The sequence below is a fragment of the Neophocaena asiaeorientalis genome, unplaced genomic scaffold, assembly GCF_003031525.2.
Source record: "Neophocaena asiaeorientalis asiaeorientalis breed wild unplaced genomic scaffold, Neophocaena_asiaeorientalis_V1.1 scaffold623, whole genome shotgun sequence".
Taxonomy (NCBI): Eukaryota; Metazoa; Chordata; class Mammalia; order Artiodactyla; family Phocoenidae; genus Neophocaena; species Neophocaena asiaeorientalis.
This window is the reverse complement of record NW_020172294.1, coordinates 289915-307514: the sequence shown is the minus strand read 5'-3', so window position 1 is coordinate 307514 and position 17600 is coordinate 289915. Positions and strand designations below refer to the sequence as shown.

General features: G+C 35.8%; 1 protein-coding gene across 1 annotated transcript in view; it reads left to right on the top strand.

Moving 5' to 3' along the window:
* Positions 1-17600, top strand: part of DDX10 (DEAD-box helicase 10) — a 281032-nt gene that overhangs the window by 238734 nt on the left and 24698 nt on the right. The window contains exon 17 of the mRNA XM_024766407.1: positions 5186-5322. Coding sequence (XP_024622175.1) covers positions 5186-5322 — 137 coding nt within the window. The remainder of the gene's footprint in view (positions 1-5185; positions 5323-17600) is intronic.

Below are 17600 nucleotides of genomic sequence, written 5' to 3'. Positions count from 1 at the left end.
TAAAAGCTAGCTGGGTTACATTTCTTTTTTGGATATTTTCATCTGCCCTACTTAATAACTGAGTCTTCCAATTGTGTATTTTAGGAAAAGTATTCCTATTTTAGGTGAAATATTTTTCTCAGAGGTTCTGAAACTGTATTTCAGGAACAGCCAGTTCATAGAGGTGACCCTGATCTCTTAGTGTGTATGAACTACTTTTTTTTTTTTAATTTCTCAGAGCCTTAAGACATGAGTGCGGGTGTGACCATAGGGCTGGGAGGGTAGAGAAAAATGAGAGAATGATTAGTCAGTGAGGGAGGAGTGGTTTCATCTTCCAATCTGGAAGTACCTGAAGAGAAAGAGGCATGTTGACAGCCAGGATCCATAAATTGAAGGCTGCATTCTGCCAGATGTTAAGCATTTAGCAGGGTTAGTGGAGTCGCTTCATTTGTTAGTGACTGCTCTGCAGAAATAGAAGAACATGGCTTTCATTTTAGTGCTTATGTGGATAACTATCCTAGAACAGTTCATTTTATCATCAGGGCAGGGACTCTGTCTTATTCACTGCTATATCCCCAGTACCTCGTAGTATGTCTGTCACATGTCTCCTTAATAAAAACTTATTGAAGGAAGGCATTTTTGTAAAGCATCTTCATAATACTTATTAAACTTTCTTAGACCACGTTTATCATGTACAACTATGCTTATGAACATAATGATTCTCTGAAATGTACCATATACCCATGTAGTCCACAGAGTCTAGTTGGTTCTCCCTCCTTGACATCTCTCATACCTGTTCCCCACTTCCATCTCCACTGCCACTTCCTTCATTGAATCCCTTTCCTCATCTGGATTATTGTAGTTTTTAAACTGATATCCTACCTTCAAATCTTATACCCTCCAACGACCCTTCCCATTGCTGCCAGGGTGCAGCATCTGTAAGATACAAGTTCAGTCTTCTGCTAAAATACTTAAATGGTTCCCTTTTACTTAGAGCAGTGAGTTTCCAGCCATGATGTTCTAACACACTGATATGTCACAATCATTTGGAAGGTGACAGGTAGTATTTGGAAGGTGATAGGTACCTCATAGTATTTGTGCTGTCCCTCATGAAAATGAGTCCAGAAAGAGATAAAAGTGAGGATGGTGCCATATTTATAATTAGCTTTTAAATGGTTCATGAAATCACAAGGATAGAGAGAGACAGAGCAGCTAAAATGTCCAATGTCCATTTTCTTTACCACCTTACCTAACTAGAAAGAGCATACTTCTAACCTAGACCTTGCCAGAACGATAAACTCAGTACTTTTCTCCAGAATGTTTTCATTATGGCAATACCCTCTTTACTTGGTGATTTTTATTTATGCTTTGTGTTTATTGTAGGTGATAGTGTTTTTTAAATTTTTTAATAGATTAAAGGCATTAATAGAGGCACATTGTACTTTTTAATACAGATATTGTACATTTTTATAGTTATATGTTTCTAACCCTTCAAAGAATGAACTAAAAGACAAAAAAGCTCAATATGAAAATGTCTTTCTCCATCATCTCTACCGTTTTAGTAGGTTGAAATTGTGTTTCTGAAAGGAGTGATTGCCAACTTAAATTTGTTTGTCATTGTCATGAATTGAGGAGTATAATGCAGCACAGACAATATGGTATGGCATCAACAGTGGGATCATCTTACAGATCAGGAAATAGCCAAGACCTGAATGTTGTCAATTACAAGAAAGTCATAGTAATACAAATCCAGATAATGTTTTATCCATTTAAAAGTAAGTTTTCATCATTTTGAATTTGTATTTTCCTTCAAATAGATAAACATGTACAGTGGAATATTGAGTTAAGGTGTTTATACTAACTCCCTTTCTAATTTATTTTGTATTGTACTTATTTTGTGAAGGCTACTTGCTTTATAGTAAATGTTAAAGGAGCATATTAAATGATTCTAGGTGTTAAAATACAATTAATTCAAGTATTCTGCTTGACATATCAGAGTACAGATCTCAGAGCCAACAGAGCAACTGGAGATTAGGGGAAAACCCAAGAAGCAAGGAAATCACAGAGAGGGGAGCCCAACTCTGCCTAAATCCTTGGCTGAGTGTCACATTTCACAGGCTGAGGGAAGACTCATAGGAAACCAGGCTAAACAAAAGCAGTTGGAAGTCATAAGAACAAAACAGAGATGAGATATAAGTAGCTGAGTACCATGGGTTAGAGAGAATTTGCAGTTTGAATCCAGGCAAGGTAATTGTCTATTAGAATAGAAATCTAATAATCCTCAGAAAAACCTAACAGAATTAAGTTTTTCTGTAATATATTATCTAAAGTATCTAGTTTTCTACAAAAATATGAAACATGTAGTGAAGCAGGAAATTGTGATCCATGGCCAAGAAAAAGTAGTCAATAGAAACTCTTGTTAGCCCAGATTTGAATTTATCATAGATTTCAATGTAGCTATTTTAAGTATGTTAAAAGAATTAAAGGAAAATATCGGTATGTAAATAAACAGATAGGTAGCCTCCCCAGAGCAATGGAAACTATATTTAAACAAGACAAAAACAAATGTGGTATTAGACCTGCCTGAAAGCACAATTACTGTAAAATTTTTGCCAGGCAGGCTGAAAAACAGTTTGGAATTGTCAGAAGAAAGCAACAGCAAACCCGAGGACCCAGTAGAAATAACCCTGTGCAAAGAACAGAAAGAAAAAAGATTGCAGAAAAATGAACAAAACTAAGAGAACTGTGAAGTAGTCCATTATACATGTTCTTGCAATCATGGAAGGAATGGTAAGAAAGAGGCATAAAAATATTTGAAGAAATCATAGCCAGAGACTTCCCAAATTTACTGAAAAGCATTGATAGATCCAAGAAGCTTGCAGAGCCCCAAGAAAGACAAATACAAAGAAAACCATTCTTAGGCACATCATAGTCTAACTGCTATATGATAAAGAGAAAATTTTGAAATCAGCCAGAGGAAAACAACACTTATTGCTACACTTCAAAGAAAAAACTGAAATTATTTCTCACTGATGAAAAAATTCAAGCTTCTAAGAAAAAATTAGAATTTTAGAAAACTTATATCCACCAGTAGCTTCCCAATACTTTGAAAGACATTTAAAATATTATTGACCATGATATTAAGAAATATGATTTTAAAAAATATTGTATAATGAAATGTGTTAATATTTGAAGATCCATATAAAGAAGATATGCATAATTTAGTGAACCAGTATTTTCCACATGACTGGTGCACAGTGTTGTGAAATCATTCACTGGTAAAAGATCCATTCAAAGTGCAAAGTAGACCAATGGATTTTAATGTAACAGAGTACAGAAAGTTTATTGATAATGGCTTCAGATTCCACATTGTAACTACTTTTTAAGAAACTTCCACTCATCAGTGTTTATTGTAGTATCAAAGGAGAGTAACTGCACTTCTCTAAAAAGGCTGGTAAATTACTTTTCCCTTTTCCAACTACCTATCTCTGAGAGACTGGATTTTCTTCGTATGTTTCAACCAGAACAATATATTGAATGCAGAAGCAGATATGAGCATCAAGTTATCTTCTTCTGAGCCAGACATTAAAGAAATTTGTAAAAATGTAAAACAGAGCCCTTTTATTTTGGAAATAGTTGCTATTTTCATAAAAACACTATTTATGTTACCATATATGTTAATATATAATAATGTAGTGTTTATTATTACTTTTAAATTAATGAATTTTTAAAAATTCTAAGTTTCAACTTCTAATACATTAAATGGCAATAGATATAATCCACCTTAACAGGAGCTCTTTGGAGTCCTTTATATATTTAAATGTATAGGTGCCGGGACCAAAAAAGCTTGAGAATTACTTTGGTAATTCTCTGGCTCCACCTTTAGATAACAGATTCCTTTGAGAGCACCAGACTGGAAAATTGGAAATACCTTGTAGCTTGGGAGATTAGTGTTCTTCAGTATATGATGACATTCAATTTTTGTTGACATCCTTGATTATTTTCAAATGGACCGTATAGTAGTATGCTGTTGAGTTGTACTGCTTACTGCCTCTGATGGCAGCCTTTTCTTCTTCCCTTCTGATATTTGTTTCCAGACCTTTTATTTTTAGCAGGGAATTTTACCAAGAAAGCAATAAAGGACTTTTGCAGTAGTGACTAATCCTTATTTTCTTTACTTCTTCCTTCTTTGGCCATGTTTAGAGGTTATCAAGGGAGAGCTGTACAAAGAATGTAAGCAGACTTCAGTAGAGGGCTGCACAGTCAATTGCTATGCTATGCTGAGTTGTTATTCAGTTTCTGGGAAACAGCACTAATCATTTGAAATCAAAGAATCATTGAAGTTTGTCTTATATGGTGTGAAAAAGAATTAAAAAGTGGGAAACTAAGAGAAATTCATCCAGAATTGTTTTTTAGTCCTGCTTACTGCTTATAATCTGTTAAATGCGTGTGACAATGTTTGTTTGTATTTCTTATCTACCAGGTGACAAAACCAATCTGCCAGAAATAAACTTGTTATAAGGGATGTTCATTACATAAATGTGTAGTAAATTTATTTTAACATTGCATTACTTTGTTCTCACAAAACAAAAGTAAAAAAGCCTAAATAGCTACCTACTTGCATGAAACTGGATAGTTCCCAACTTTCTGTATCTTGGTATTCTATCTTATTTTTTAATTGTTCTTAGTGACTTTGTACTTAATTCGAATTTAGAAGGCCCTTCACTATTAATGAGCTAATACAGATCTGATTGTTGTTTTAAGATTTATCGCGGTCAAAAAATTATCAGACAGATATTTCTGTACTCTCTTGTCTGGCCTCTTACATTTTTACCTAATATTTTTGGTAGTTTTGAAACTTGCGTAGTGGACAAGAGCACTAAAACAAATTTATTTTACACTTTATTTCTTTGATAGTTGAGTTACATGGAAGTAATTAAACTGTCAAATTTGTCCCATATTGTGTTTAAGGGACTTAATAGTGATTTACTTTTTGAACCATATTTTGTTTTACTTTTGAAATGACATGGGTTTTCTTTCTCAGTGCAAATGATTATGGTTCTGAAAGTCACATAGAGGCTTTTGCCAGAATAAAAGGCTTCTAACTTGAGGATCTCAGTTAGGGATATTTATTTGGGGCTAGAAATAAGACCTGATTATTTATGAGCTGTTTTTTTAAACGACAATTTCCCTTGCCTTTTCTTAGGCTAAAGTTGAAGAAGAAGCCTTTCTGGATTGGAGTGATGATGATAATGATGGATTTGATCCAAGCACACTTCCAGATCCAGATAAGTACAGAAGCTCCGAAGAATCAGATAATGAAGATATGGAAAACAAAATTAGGTATGTTTCTACCATTGGTGGCATTAAGAATATGGGTCTTCTCCTTTTAATAACTCCAAAAGATGTGTGGAGACAAACATCTCATGCTCTTCTCGTCATTTTAGGGGCCCTTCTACTGTTTCTGTTAATTCCTGTTAACAGATATATGGGTGATATGAGAGTTGTATCTTTTTCTTGGTCTATTCTCTTCTTGTCTCTCTCTTTCTGAATCTTTTATGCTTAAGTATTTGATGCACTAGGGTATATTTAGTGCAAACAGAGGTAAGATTTTATTTTGATTCACTGTTGAGATTGTTGTTAAAAATTATTTCTGAATTTTTTTAAAAGGGCAGTTATACTTTCACATTCTTTGATGTAAAATTAAGTAAGAAACACATAAAATAATGGAAAACTCGTACATAAACAGCCTTTGACAAATTCTCTCAATTTAGAATCTGTTCATTTTAATGTGAACTTACTTGCTGCCATGCCCAAAATAGATGAAATGTAATGAATTGAATGACTTGCTGAGCACTTGTTTTCAGAGTACTATGTATTAGATTAAATTGAGATTCTGTTGATTTAAAAGTTGAGAATATTGAACTGCATGGTTCATGACTGAACTAAATCAATGAGCCTATTTAGGCACAAGGGGGAGGTACTAATGATGGATGAAGTTAATATGGTTGAAAGGGAGAGGAAGCTTGTTGGAACCCCTAAAGTTGCTAGTCTGAAAAGTTTGGAGTTGAAAAAATAGGCCACAGAGAGCTATAATCCAGTTTTAACTAAGAGCATTATAAAAAGGTCTCAAAAAGATTATCCCCTTAAGAGAAAAATGCTATAGAGAGATCATTTCAGAGTTACTCTTTATTTTAATATTGTGCTCATTTAAACATAGTATTATTTTATAATAGTGAAAATGACTTATCCAAAATGCAGTCTTCCCATGTGATGCCAGAAACTTGAGACATTTGCTATTGGACAACTAGGTAATGGACATAATAGATTTACTACCACAAGAAGCACCACAGGTGAAAATAATTTATTAGGATTTAGAAAAATATTTAAATGATAAGGGTTAAATAATTTAGGTCCAGGGCATAATTCTAATCTTTAGAAATTGACCTCTAAGAGTAAATATGCATATTCTACTTCAGACATGTCCAGACCTTGATGAGCTGTCAGTATGGTTGTTTGTTGCCCTTTTTATTCTTATATAAATGTCCCTGTTTCAGAGTAGTTTATGGGATCTCCATTTTGATAGATGTGATCTAACTTAACACGTATAACTTTATATCATTAACTTCTAAATGCTCTGTGTAATTTTACTTTCTGAAGGGAACTTTAATTGGTTCTTACAGTTTGTTATTTGGCCATATTTTCCACATCTGTCTAACATACCTTTAAAACATAGAGCCAACCTTTGAAATCACTGGTAAGATGTCAGCAATCTTTCTGTATCTGATTCATAAGGATTTTTGTCTAACATTTTTCATGATAGTTTCTGGGTCATCCTTAATCTATGTACAGCAGACATTTCATTTCATTCTTTTGGCATCTCTTACCCTCATAGTGACATTTCCCTACTACCACGTAGTTAATATGACTTGTTCTCAAATAGTTTCACGTTTCATCCTCTTAATGAGCTTGTAAATGCTTTGTAGCTAGAAAATATGTCTTTTTATACCAATACTTTCAGCTCCAGCCTTTACTCATCTCCCCAGCATTAATGTCATAGGCACAGAAAAAGGCCCTAAAATACTTGTGTTGATTAATAGATTTATGAAGGAGATTTATAGAGTAAAGAGAGAAGCATAATGATAAGCAACTATATAATTGGTCCTAATAGCTTAAATGATACCAGAGATGACAGAATAGATGGTTGGAGAACTGGAAGAATCCAAGTTCCGGTAGTGTAATGGTGATGCACAAGATGGTAGTAATACCTTGAGAGATGCCAAAGCATCTTAACTCAGTGACAAGCATTCAGATGGGAAATATTTAAGCATTACATGAAAATTAAAATAGTTTTAAGTTAAGGCATAACTGATAACTATATTAGCAGAGATTGAAAGGAATTGATAAACTTGTCTTAGGCTGAAGAAAAATTATCTTGTTGTTGAAAAGAATATCAACAAGGACTTTATTCCTTTAGTACATTTAGGGGCTTCCTAGCAGTTTTGTCTTTGTATGAGCACAGTGATTATCTAGTCCAACCCCCTCCTCTTATAGATGAAAAAGCCACAGCTTCGAGGGATAAAATCATTTGTCTGTGATCACAATACAAGTTAGGGACAGGTCAGTGTGATCTCCCTGAATCAAATTGAACCTCTGGTTCTAATACTCCAGACAAGTTGGAATTATTATGGCATTAGGAGAGGTAGCTCAGGAAAACTACCTCAAGACAAATTTAATGTTATTTGGCTGAAGACCTGATCCGTGGACTAACCATAGGATAGATTTGACTGGACCATGGTTGCCCTACCTCAGCATTATTGGCATTCTGGCCCAGATGATTTTTTGTTCTGGAGAGTTTGAGGTGGTTGTAGACTGTTTAGCATCATCCTCTACCACTAGCACCTCCCCAGTTGGGATAACCAGAAGTATCTTCAGACATTGCCAGGTATCCTTTGGGGAGCAAAATCTCTCACAATTGAGAACCAATGGACTAGACCCAGGATGGCAGAATGTATTACTAGTGCTTAATTGCCCCATCCCTCAACCAGGATAGGCTTTGTCTGTATTCCTTTCCATTTAGTCCTAGCAGTCCTTCTCAAACAGGGTCCATCAATCAATCGGGATTGGTACACAAGATAAAACCTGTTTTCCATTCCTGGACTAGAAGGTAGGATTTAGGGTAAGTTACAAGTAATAGTCTACATGTGAAATTTCTATTTATACTCTAATTTTCCCTTCTCTCTTGAAATTACCTCAGTGGCAATGAATAAAGATATATGTAAACTAAAACCACATTGTTTTGGATAAGAAGAGGCATTCACAAGTAAATTCATGTACACTAGAATTTTGACTGTAGTAATTACTTCTGCTGTGTATAATAATAGCGCCAATTCTATCTTCCTATATTGTTCCAGTTCTGCTACATCTTTTTTTCTTTGCCTCTCATGGACATGACCGAATGCTAAGATTTTGTGATGTTAGCTTTAGAGGATCCTCCTGGCTTGTTCACAGGTTTTATTTGGTGCACTGTTTCTGGCTTCTGCTCAATAATTGTAGGACAGCTAGTGTTCCAGCCTCTTGGTCATCCTCACTCTGCCAGTAGGTTATTCTCTGGATATTAATTTAGCATTTTCAGATATGAGTTTGTATGGGACTGGTTATGCCAATTAGAAAGTGGCTATTAGTCCCAAACTAACTAGTATGAGCTAATTTCTTTGAACGTTTCCTTTCTATGTCTCTTTTTCCTTCACTTTGGTGACACCCGTAGATATTCAGCACAGTTAACACATTTGTCTCTCTACATGGAAAGACACTTAGTCAGTAGGAAATAGGCAAAGGATAGCCAGATTTAGTGGAGAACGACTGAACTTGGGGTCAGTAATTCCTCCTCAGGGAGGTCTGATAGGATTTTAAAGAGTTTGTACCTCTGTCCTCCTCCTCAGCTCAGTATATAGCCACAGTGGAATTTAAACCCTCCTTAACCCTCTGTAGAATTATCAGAATTGTCATCTCTAACACTGAGATTCAAGAGGTTCTCATATATAAGATCCAACTTCTTTAAGTTAGCATGACAAAAAGAGATACCTTGCTTATAATATGGTCCCAGGGACAATGAAAATTATATGACCCTGAGTTCCTTTTAAGGAACTTTAAGAATGCTGCCATTAATAGCTCCATTTATCCTTAGAAACAGAGCTATGAAATAAGGGGAGTGGGTAATCTACCCATCGTACAGAAGGAATGTTAGCTGGTTAGTCAGCAGCAGATGCCTGAATTCCATTGGAAGCTCTAAGCTTTTGTGCGCTATTTTTGAAAGTAGGTATAGAAGGGAGAGCTTGCTTTGATGCTCTCTGCTTTCTTTTCTCATCTTCTTCCATCTTACAAATTGGTCCATGCTGTGTTTTACTCTGTGGTTTTCATTTCTGATTCCTTCTACGGAACTAACATAGGTAGAGTTAATACAAGATATTGGGATTTGTTGTTATTATTATTGTTATTAAAATAGACAGAAAATTTAGTAGGAAACCTAGCTCTTTGTTGCAGTGGACTTTGTGACATCAGAGAATTCATTGGTCTGCAGGGAACTACACAGAATCGTGTGTTCTTGTCTCCAGTGAGTTTTGATATAGACTTTCATACCTTTTGAGGACATAAGACCTCGAATATTGCATGTAATTATCTTTGTGCTCATAAGTGATTTTTCATTTCTTAATCTCCCAAATAGTCCATATAGTAGAGTTATACTGCTTTCACAATAAACATATTTGACTAGCTTCTATATGTGATGCCAAGAGCTGGAGAAGCAACTTTCTGCATTATTTAAATCACATTCTGATTATTTAAGAGTTAAAAAATATCTACTTGATCTGTAGTCTCTGGCTTCTTGTCACATTTCCTCCATCCATTCTTTCAACTAAGAATTTTTTTAGTACCTATCCTGTGCCAGGCATAGTGCAGGTACAGAGGATAAAACATTAAGCAAGAAAAATACCTTTCCTGCTTTCACAGAACTTTTAGTTCAGTGGAGGTTACAGATGGATAAACAAGCAATTACAAAACAACATGGTGGTTAAGTACTGTGATTTGTGCACTCGGGGAGGTGATGGGGAGAGGGATGGATGAGCACGTAAGTGATGGGCCTAACACTTGGGCTTGGCAAACCAGAAACAGCTTCCTGAAGGGAGTGATGGCTAAGCTAAACCTGAAGTAAGTTTAAGTTGTAAGAGAGCAGGGAGAAGGGTAAATTGCCCTTCTAAAGAATATGGCCTTTGAAGTGAGACAAGTGTCTAACCATATTCCAGTTAAACTCTTCTTTCAATAAAAGTGTTCCTTTTAGCTGTGCCTCACAAGCTGAGAGAGATTTGGTCCTGAACATGTAATCTAAGATTAATTTTTGTATATCTAGTAGCATTCATTATGTTTGGATTATGGCCATCTTCATGTGAATTGCTAATGATGTGAAAATTTGCGAAGTATTGAATATGATGAAAAAGAAGCAACTGGATGTTCCAGATATTCATTATCCAGTCAAATTAAGTTTTTAATATTTATCATCTTAACCTTTTTCAAGCAAAAAAGGGAAAGAAAAAGGTTGTGGTTAGACTGTTACTGAGTTATATCAATCTTTTCTTCACAGAACACGGTCTCTGAGTAAGATTGCTTTATAAAGAATTGTTATATGGTGGGGTATTTGATAGGTTATTCTAGGTGGTATAAGACCACTCACATGTAATTTGTACTGAGACTGTTGGCATAATTTAGACATGAAAAGCTCTATATGGATTGGTACCTTTTCCTGTACGGGGTAAATTTTCACATCTAATATAATTAGCTGTTCTTTTTGCCTAGCCTGACACAGCTCTGAATCAAAAGGCTGATCAAGGATTTTTGTCTGGTTTTCCATTTGTTTGGGGGTTTTGTTTTGTTTTAAAAATCTGTTTTATACTAGTTTTCTGTTTTTGAGTGAACTTGCCCATGTATCATGTATCTCTTACATGAAGGAGATGAACCACTTTAATCTGTATGGTTTCTCCTAGTGTTCTGTGACAACTCTTCAGTAAATTTTGCCCAGCAACTACTCTTCTATGACTTTACAGTCAGCTTTGTAATACATGGAAGGCTTTTCACCTGGAAAAGAAATATGTATGCATTAAAGATAAATTTGGGGGGAAGGAAAATTCCCAGAAAGCATTTTCCTTTCTTAACTGGTTTTGGTTGGGGCTGAGTATGATACATTATGTATTTTATATTAATTGGTGGCATAGTTGGCACTAAATATAGGGGATGATTTTTTAAGGGGATTTTTTTTACTCAGAGTCTAGGTGATTGTTAAATAGGATTGGGTATAGTTTTCACTTACTTGAACCAGTGTTCATTGGTGAATCTAGTTGTGGGTGGTAGATACGGAAAGAAGTTGGCTCAGGTCAGTGATATATTGACTTTATTGTGTGCCTGCCATTCTTTCCTTTTATTTTTTTTTAACTTCAGGAGATTATCTCTGATTCCAATATGCCTAGCAGCTTTCAAGAGTAAATCTCAATCACCTCTTCTTCTTTGTGAAATACAAAGTTCATGACCTATCAAAGTTCATAAAGCTTTTATCAGCACTTAACATGAATTGTGAATAACAAGAAGAGTTAATTTACTTGACTTTCTTTAAATTGTGTTCCTTTTGTCTTTCTCCCTTTTGCCATTGCCCTAAAACAAAACAAAAGCATATCCTGTGTGATGTGAAGCATGAATGGACAAACTTCCAAGGCAGATTGTTGGGGTAGCAGGGAGGGGGGAGTGGGGAAGGTGGGAGAGGAGTGGGAAGGCAGTATTATTTGTCTTGGGACTCTTAGGGGAAAGGTTGCTACCTATTGAGGAAGGAAGGCATTATTTTCTGGGGTGAGGGTTGGGATGGGGAAAACACATTTTGAGAAATTTGAGGTTTAGGAAGCTCTCAGCTTGACCTTACTTGCAGTCTCAGGTTTTGCCCTGTGCTTTCTACCCCTCTGTCATTTAGCCACCCATTGAATAACTGTCACTCAGTGACAGTGGTGGGTTTGTCATGTTTCAGAAATACTAGGATCTCTAAGAAGATGGATGAATGGCTCAGGATGCTATGAGGCCAAGGTGAACCACCTAGTAGGTTCACCTAGTACATGAAACATCTAGTAGGGTTCTCTTGGCTGCTGCCCTGATTATGGTGCATGTTGACTTTGCTTTCACCGAAAAGACTGTTGAAAATGATACTTTTCAGGACCATCCTTGAGAATGACACCGCCCTTTTTTTTTTTACTTCACATTGCTTCATGTAGAATGCATTAATACCTAATGACTATATTATGTTATTTAGTTATGTCATAATTTCTTTATCCATTCCTCTTTTAGAATTTTAGGTCATACTCATGCTTAGTTGTTTGGTTTTGTTTTCTTTTGTTTTTGCTATTATAAGTAATTCTTTAATGGATAACTTTGTTGAACATTGGGTTTTCTTTCTCTTGAAATCATTTGAAGGACTAATGAAGAGTTAGTCTAAACTGTAAAACTTAATTTTGCCAGATAGCTAGAACACTGGGGACATGATTGGGTAGGTGATGATCTTGAATATTAAAAACTAATCAGTGAAAGTAGTTTGAGGAGAAAAGCTGTTGTGCTTTTGGGGAGCAGAAATATTTTACATACAGATTAGTAGCAAGAAAAATCCGTAACATAAACCCAACTTGTATGAGTGTTTAAATATTTTTTTTAATCTGGGAGAAGAGAAATCATGTGTCTTCTAAATTACTGCAGAGGAGAAGTTCTTAACCTGAACTCTATGGATGAACTTTAGGGGAATCTCAAACATCTTGAAATTGTATGCAAAATGATGGTTTGGGTGTGCATGTAGCAGACACTCCCGTGCCTTTATCTGGAAAAAGTGTCACGAATTTTCATCAGATTCTTAAGTGGGCTTATAAACCAAAAAAATAGAGATTGGGGGAGCCAGAACTTTTTCCCCATCCCAAATGATGTTTGTGTTTTTTAGAAGGAAACACGTACATGGATCAATAGTGTGATTGCAGTCCCTTGTGTACTGTTGCCTTCTCACAGTCCCCAACCTTTTCGGATTATTAGAATTCTGATCAAAGAGGATATCATCTGCTCTTGCAGTTATGTTTGTAATGAATGCTGAGCCAGTCAATCTTTTCTTTGACTAAATTGTTTTTACAGATCCGTTTCTAGTACCGAGCAGCTAGAAAAGAGACATTAAGGACATGATACATTTTCAGTTCCATTTCTATATGCAATAGCCCTCACCATCAGAAGGGAACTGGGCAGATTTTATGGAATGTACTGCAGTAATTAATCTTCATTAGGACTGTTGCCATGGCCTTGTAAATGAAAATTTATGATGAGGGGAAAGTCTTTGGCACAACGTATTTGAATACCAGAGTGCCAGTACTTAAGGGTAGGTATAGAGATCTCTGAGAATTTTTTTTAACGATCCCAAGGTCATTTATTATTAGCTTAAAATTCTTTAAGAAAAAGTCCAAGCTACATTTACTGATATGAATGCAAGAAGGAGAGTTTATACAATAGGGGCACAAACTGGACCTGCAGATGCTGAACTCTTGGTAGCTTTCCACACACAGTTTGGCAGCATGTTGTAAAAGGACACCCAAGGGTTTCTGTGTGAGTGAATACTCCGCTCTCCACCTCAGTCCTCAGCTTCCTTGCAGCTAGCTCAGCCTGCAATTTCACCTGATTTCTTTCCTTTGCATTCCAAAAAAGAATGAGAAAACAGCATGAGGTTGAAAGCTGCACAGACACTATAGTAAAGGGAGTGTGCTTTCTTCCAGCAGCCCCTTGACCTGGCATTTGTTAGGTTTCTGAACAGGCTTGTACGGTGATGTTGGTCCTCCATCTTATGATGTAGCACACACCAACTTGCACAGCCTTAATTGTGCATGAACAAAGGCAGCCAGTACAGAAGTAAGGAGCTCTAACATATGGCATCATGATGCTTTCTGGCTGCACAGTCTTCCAGGCTTACAGAATCCCTGGTGATTCTGGTTGCCATTTTGTAACTTAATTATTTGGAACTGCTTGCCCCAGTGTCCTTGGAAGTTTAGTGCTCACTCCATTACACTGTGTTTCTATAAAGCCCTGCATACACCAGGGAAGAAGTCGAAAAGTTTTCCCAGCAAATCTTTTCTTCTATAGTGCCTTGGCCACAATCATATCAGACAGCACTTGGAACATTCTTGAGACTTGGAGTAGCAGTTCCAAATTCAGCACCCTTGTAGCCCAGGGAATGTGGTTTCCAGGCTACAGAGGACATTCTGATGTCTTGTATTGGAGTTTATTCACACGTCATTTATTTAAAGTATGCTGTTTAACAATTAGTAGTCTTCCTATTCATGGCAGATACTAATGGTTACATTCTTCGTGTTGGAATGTCCCATCCCTTTCTACATCTGTTAAGACTGTTGACTAAAGCTTCCTAAGGGCCAGAGAGAGAATTTGTAAAAATCAAGCCAAATAAGACTTGGTAGTTTCCTCTACATGGAAAAATATTATATCAAGGAATCAGGCTCTCTCCTTTTGCCTTTCTGTATCAATACATAGGAATTTAAAGTATGTCTGTTCCTGGAAGAATAGTCTCAGATGCATCTGTACTATGGTTCTATGAACCCAGAGACTGAATGACTTGCCCACATGTACCACCACATATAGTTTGGGAATATGGATCTACATTCCATATCCTAAACTTGGCAACATGTAGAGAAGTAGGAGTTTTGTGAAATTAAGTCTGTTAGAACAAAGGCAGGCTACTTCGCCCTGCGGGATAATTGTGACTTTTGGAGTCAGATAGACAGACCTAAATTTGAATGTTACTTTCTTTTACAAGTTGTGGACCATGGACAAGTTAAGTTACTTAACCTCTCTGACCCTCAGTTTTCTTCATCAGTCTTTATCAGATGATAATTCTTACCTTGCAAGGTTACCATGAAGATCTAACTAGGGTAAAAAGAAAGCAGAGTATGATATGTAATAGAGTCATTAATATATGATAATCATTTTAATTACTAAAAACAAAACTGTAGCAGGAGTTTTTAAATGCGTATATGCATTTACAAGAATAGAATTGAATGTCTTTTGGGATATGAACTTTCCTTCTTCCTCATCAAAATCATTCATTAAGCCTCAGATACACAACATGGCAGGCCCTATATTCAAAACAGTCTGCAAAACTATCCTACAGACTAGATTGATGTATGATATAATGAAAATAATGTCATTAACATATCCTATTCAATGTATGGATAGAGGGTCCATATTACCAAATTGGAATGTGGGAAATGTCTTCACTTGTCTGTTCTTCTTCCTCAGCGTTTCCATTATTCAGGAATTAAACACACTGAAAGTTTACTGTGTGCTTGGCATAGAGCAATAGAGATACTAGATCCCAGCCCTCATAAAGCTTATATTCCAGTGAGGGAATGTGAAGAGAAGAGATGGTGATAAAGGCCATGAAAGTGGTAAATGTAGGGTACCTAGAGAGGAATTGGGAGAGTTTGCTTTATATAAAGTGGTTAGGAAAAACTTCTCTGAAGTGAGACCTGAAGAATTATTGAAAGCCTTCTCTTTAGGAAAGAAGGAATCATTCATCCTAACATTCTAACCATGAATTGCTTGGACAATTATTAAACTTTAAATATTTAAATTAATATTAATATTGAATAATTATTTAATATTTAATTTAAATAGTTACCCTAATAGCAACTCTATATAATTATGTATATTCCTGCCAGAGGAGATTCCTCACCTTTTTTTCATTCCATCATCCTTCAACCATGTGTCTATACTGACTATGATTCTGATTGGTTTCATGGAAGGTGATGAGGATAAGAAGCAGCTGCTATTCTAGTCCGTAAAGTGGAAACTCATTAGAAAGGTGTATGCCAGCATGAAGTTTATGAGAACAGGAGAGTGAAGTTAAGATGGACTGATTACTCCAATTGAAGACTGGAAAGGTAATAAAGGTTATGAGTTAAAGCACCATGTCATTCATTGGGGATAAGAGGAGAAAACTTGAATGTATTTTTATGCTTAATTATTTAGGTTATAATGTGTTGATGGTGTATCAACTCTTTTTGAATATATATACAGTGGAATATTACTCAGCCATAAAAAAAGGAACGAAATTATGCCATTTGCAACAACATGGATAGACCTAGAGAGTATTATGCTTAGTGAAATAAGTCAGACAGAGAAAGAAGAAAACTGTATGTTATCACTTATATGTGGAATCTAAAAAAGAAAACAAATGAATGTATATAAGAAAACAGAAACGGACCCAGATAAAGGAAACAAACTAATGGTTACCACTGTTGGTTACCAGTGGGGAGAGGGCAGGGGGGAGGGTCAAGATAGGGGTTTGAGATTAAGAGATACAAACTACCAGGTATAATATAAATAAGAAACAAAGATATATTGTCCAATACAGGGAAATATAGCTGTTATTTTATAGTAACTTTACATGGAGTACTATCTATAAAAATATTGAATTACTATGTTGTACACCTGAAACTAACATAATATTGTAAATCGACTATAATAAAAAAGAGAGTAGTTCCTGTCAAGGGGATTTGGAGATACTATAATTAATATTTATAATGCATTTACTATTCATATATCACTTATCTTGCATGAGGTAGATATTAATCACATTTTACAAATTAGGAAATTCACACTCCATGAAGTTAAGCAGTTTTCCCAAGTTTTAGGCATTTGCTAACATTTGAGTCAGTCAGGTCTTACTCAGAAGCCACTTTCTTCCATACCAGAATTTTTGTAAAACTACCTGTTAAGTAACTGATTTTAAAAAGCAGACATTTCAACATTAAACATGCTGAGGGGAAAAGATGTTCTTTACATTATGAGATGTATAATCCAGAGAAGTTACATGTATTGTTTCAAAGAAAATCAAAATTACTCTTTTTTTTGTTGAATCAAAATGGCAAGTTATATTCCTTCTGTAGTATTGAAGTATTGTTTCATTTCTTATTCTGAGTCTGAGGTTACTGGGTGCTTTTTTCTAGTATTATTTTCCTTATGCCATTAATGTTTTAATTTTCACTGTAGCTTTGAACTTCTGGATTTCTTTGGGATTAATGATATGCGATTTGAAAAAAAAATGCAGTACAGATTTTAATGTCCACTTATATACTCACTCACAAAGAAAGTAAGAATGTGGTTTTAGTTAGAGATTACTCTGCCTAACTTTATATGATAATGGAGTGGGCCAGTCAGATATTTAGCAGTATAGAAGCTTAGCCTAGTGGGTTTATTCATTTATTTAAGAAATATTTACTGAGCCTATGGATACTATAGTGGGCAATGTGACTGCAAAGAATAAGACAGGGCTTCCCTGGTGGCACAGTGATTGAGAGTCCACCTACCGATGCAGGGGACACGGGTTCGTGCCCCGGTCCGGGAAAATAACACATGCCACAGAGCGGCTGGGCCCATGAGCCATGGCCGCTGAGCCTGCGTGTCCGGAGTCTGTGCTCCACAACGGGAGAGTCCACAACAGTGAGAGGCCTGCGTACTGCAAAAAAAAAAAAAAAAAAAAAAAAAAAAAAAAGTTT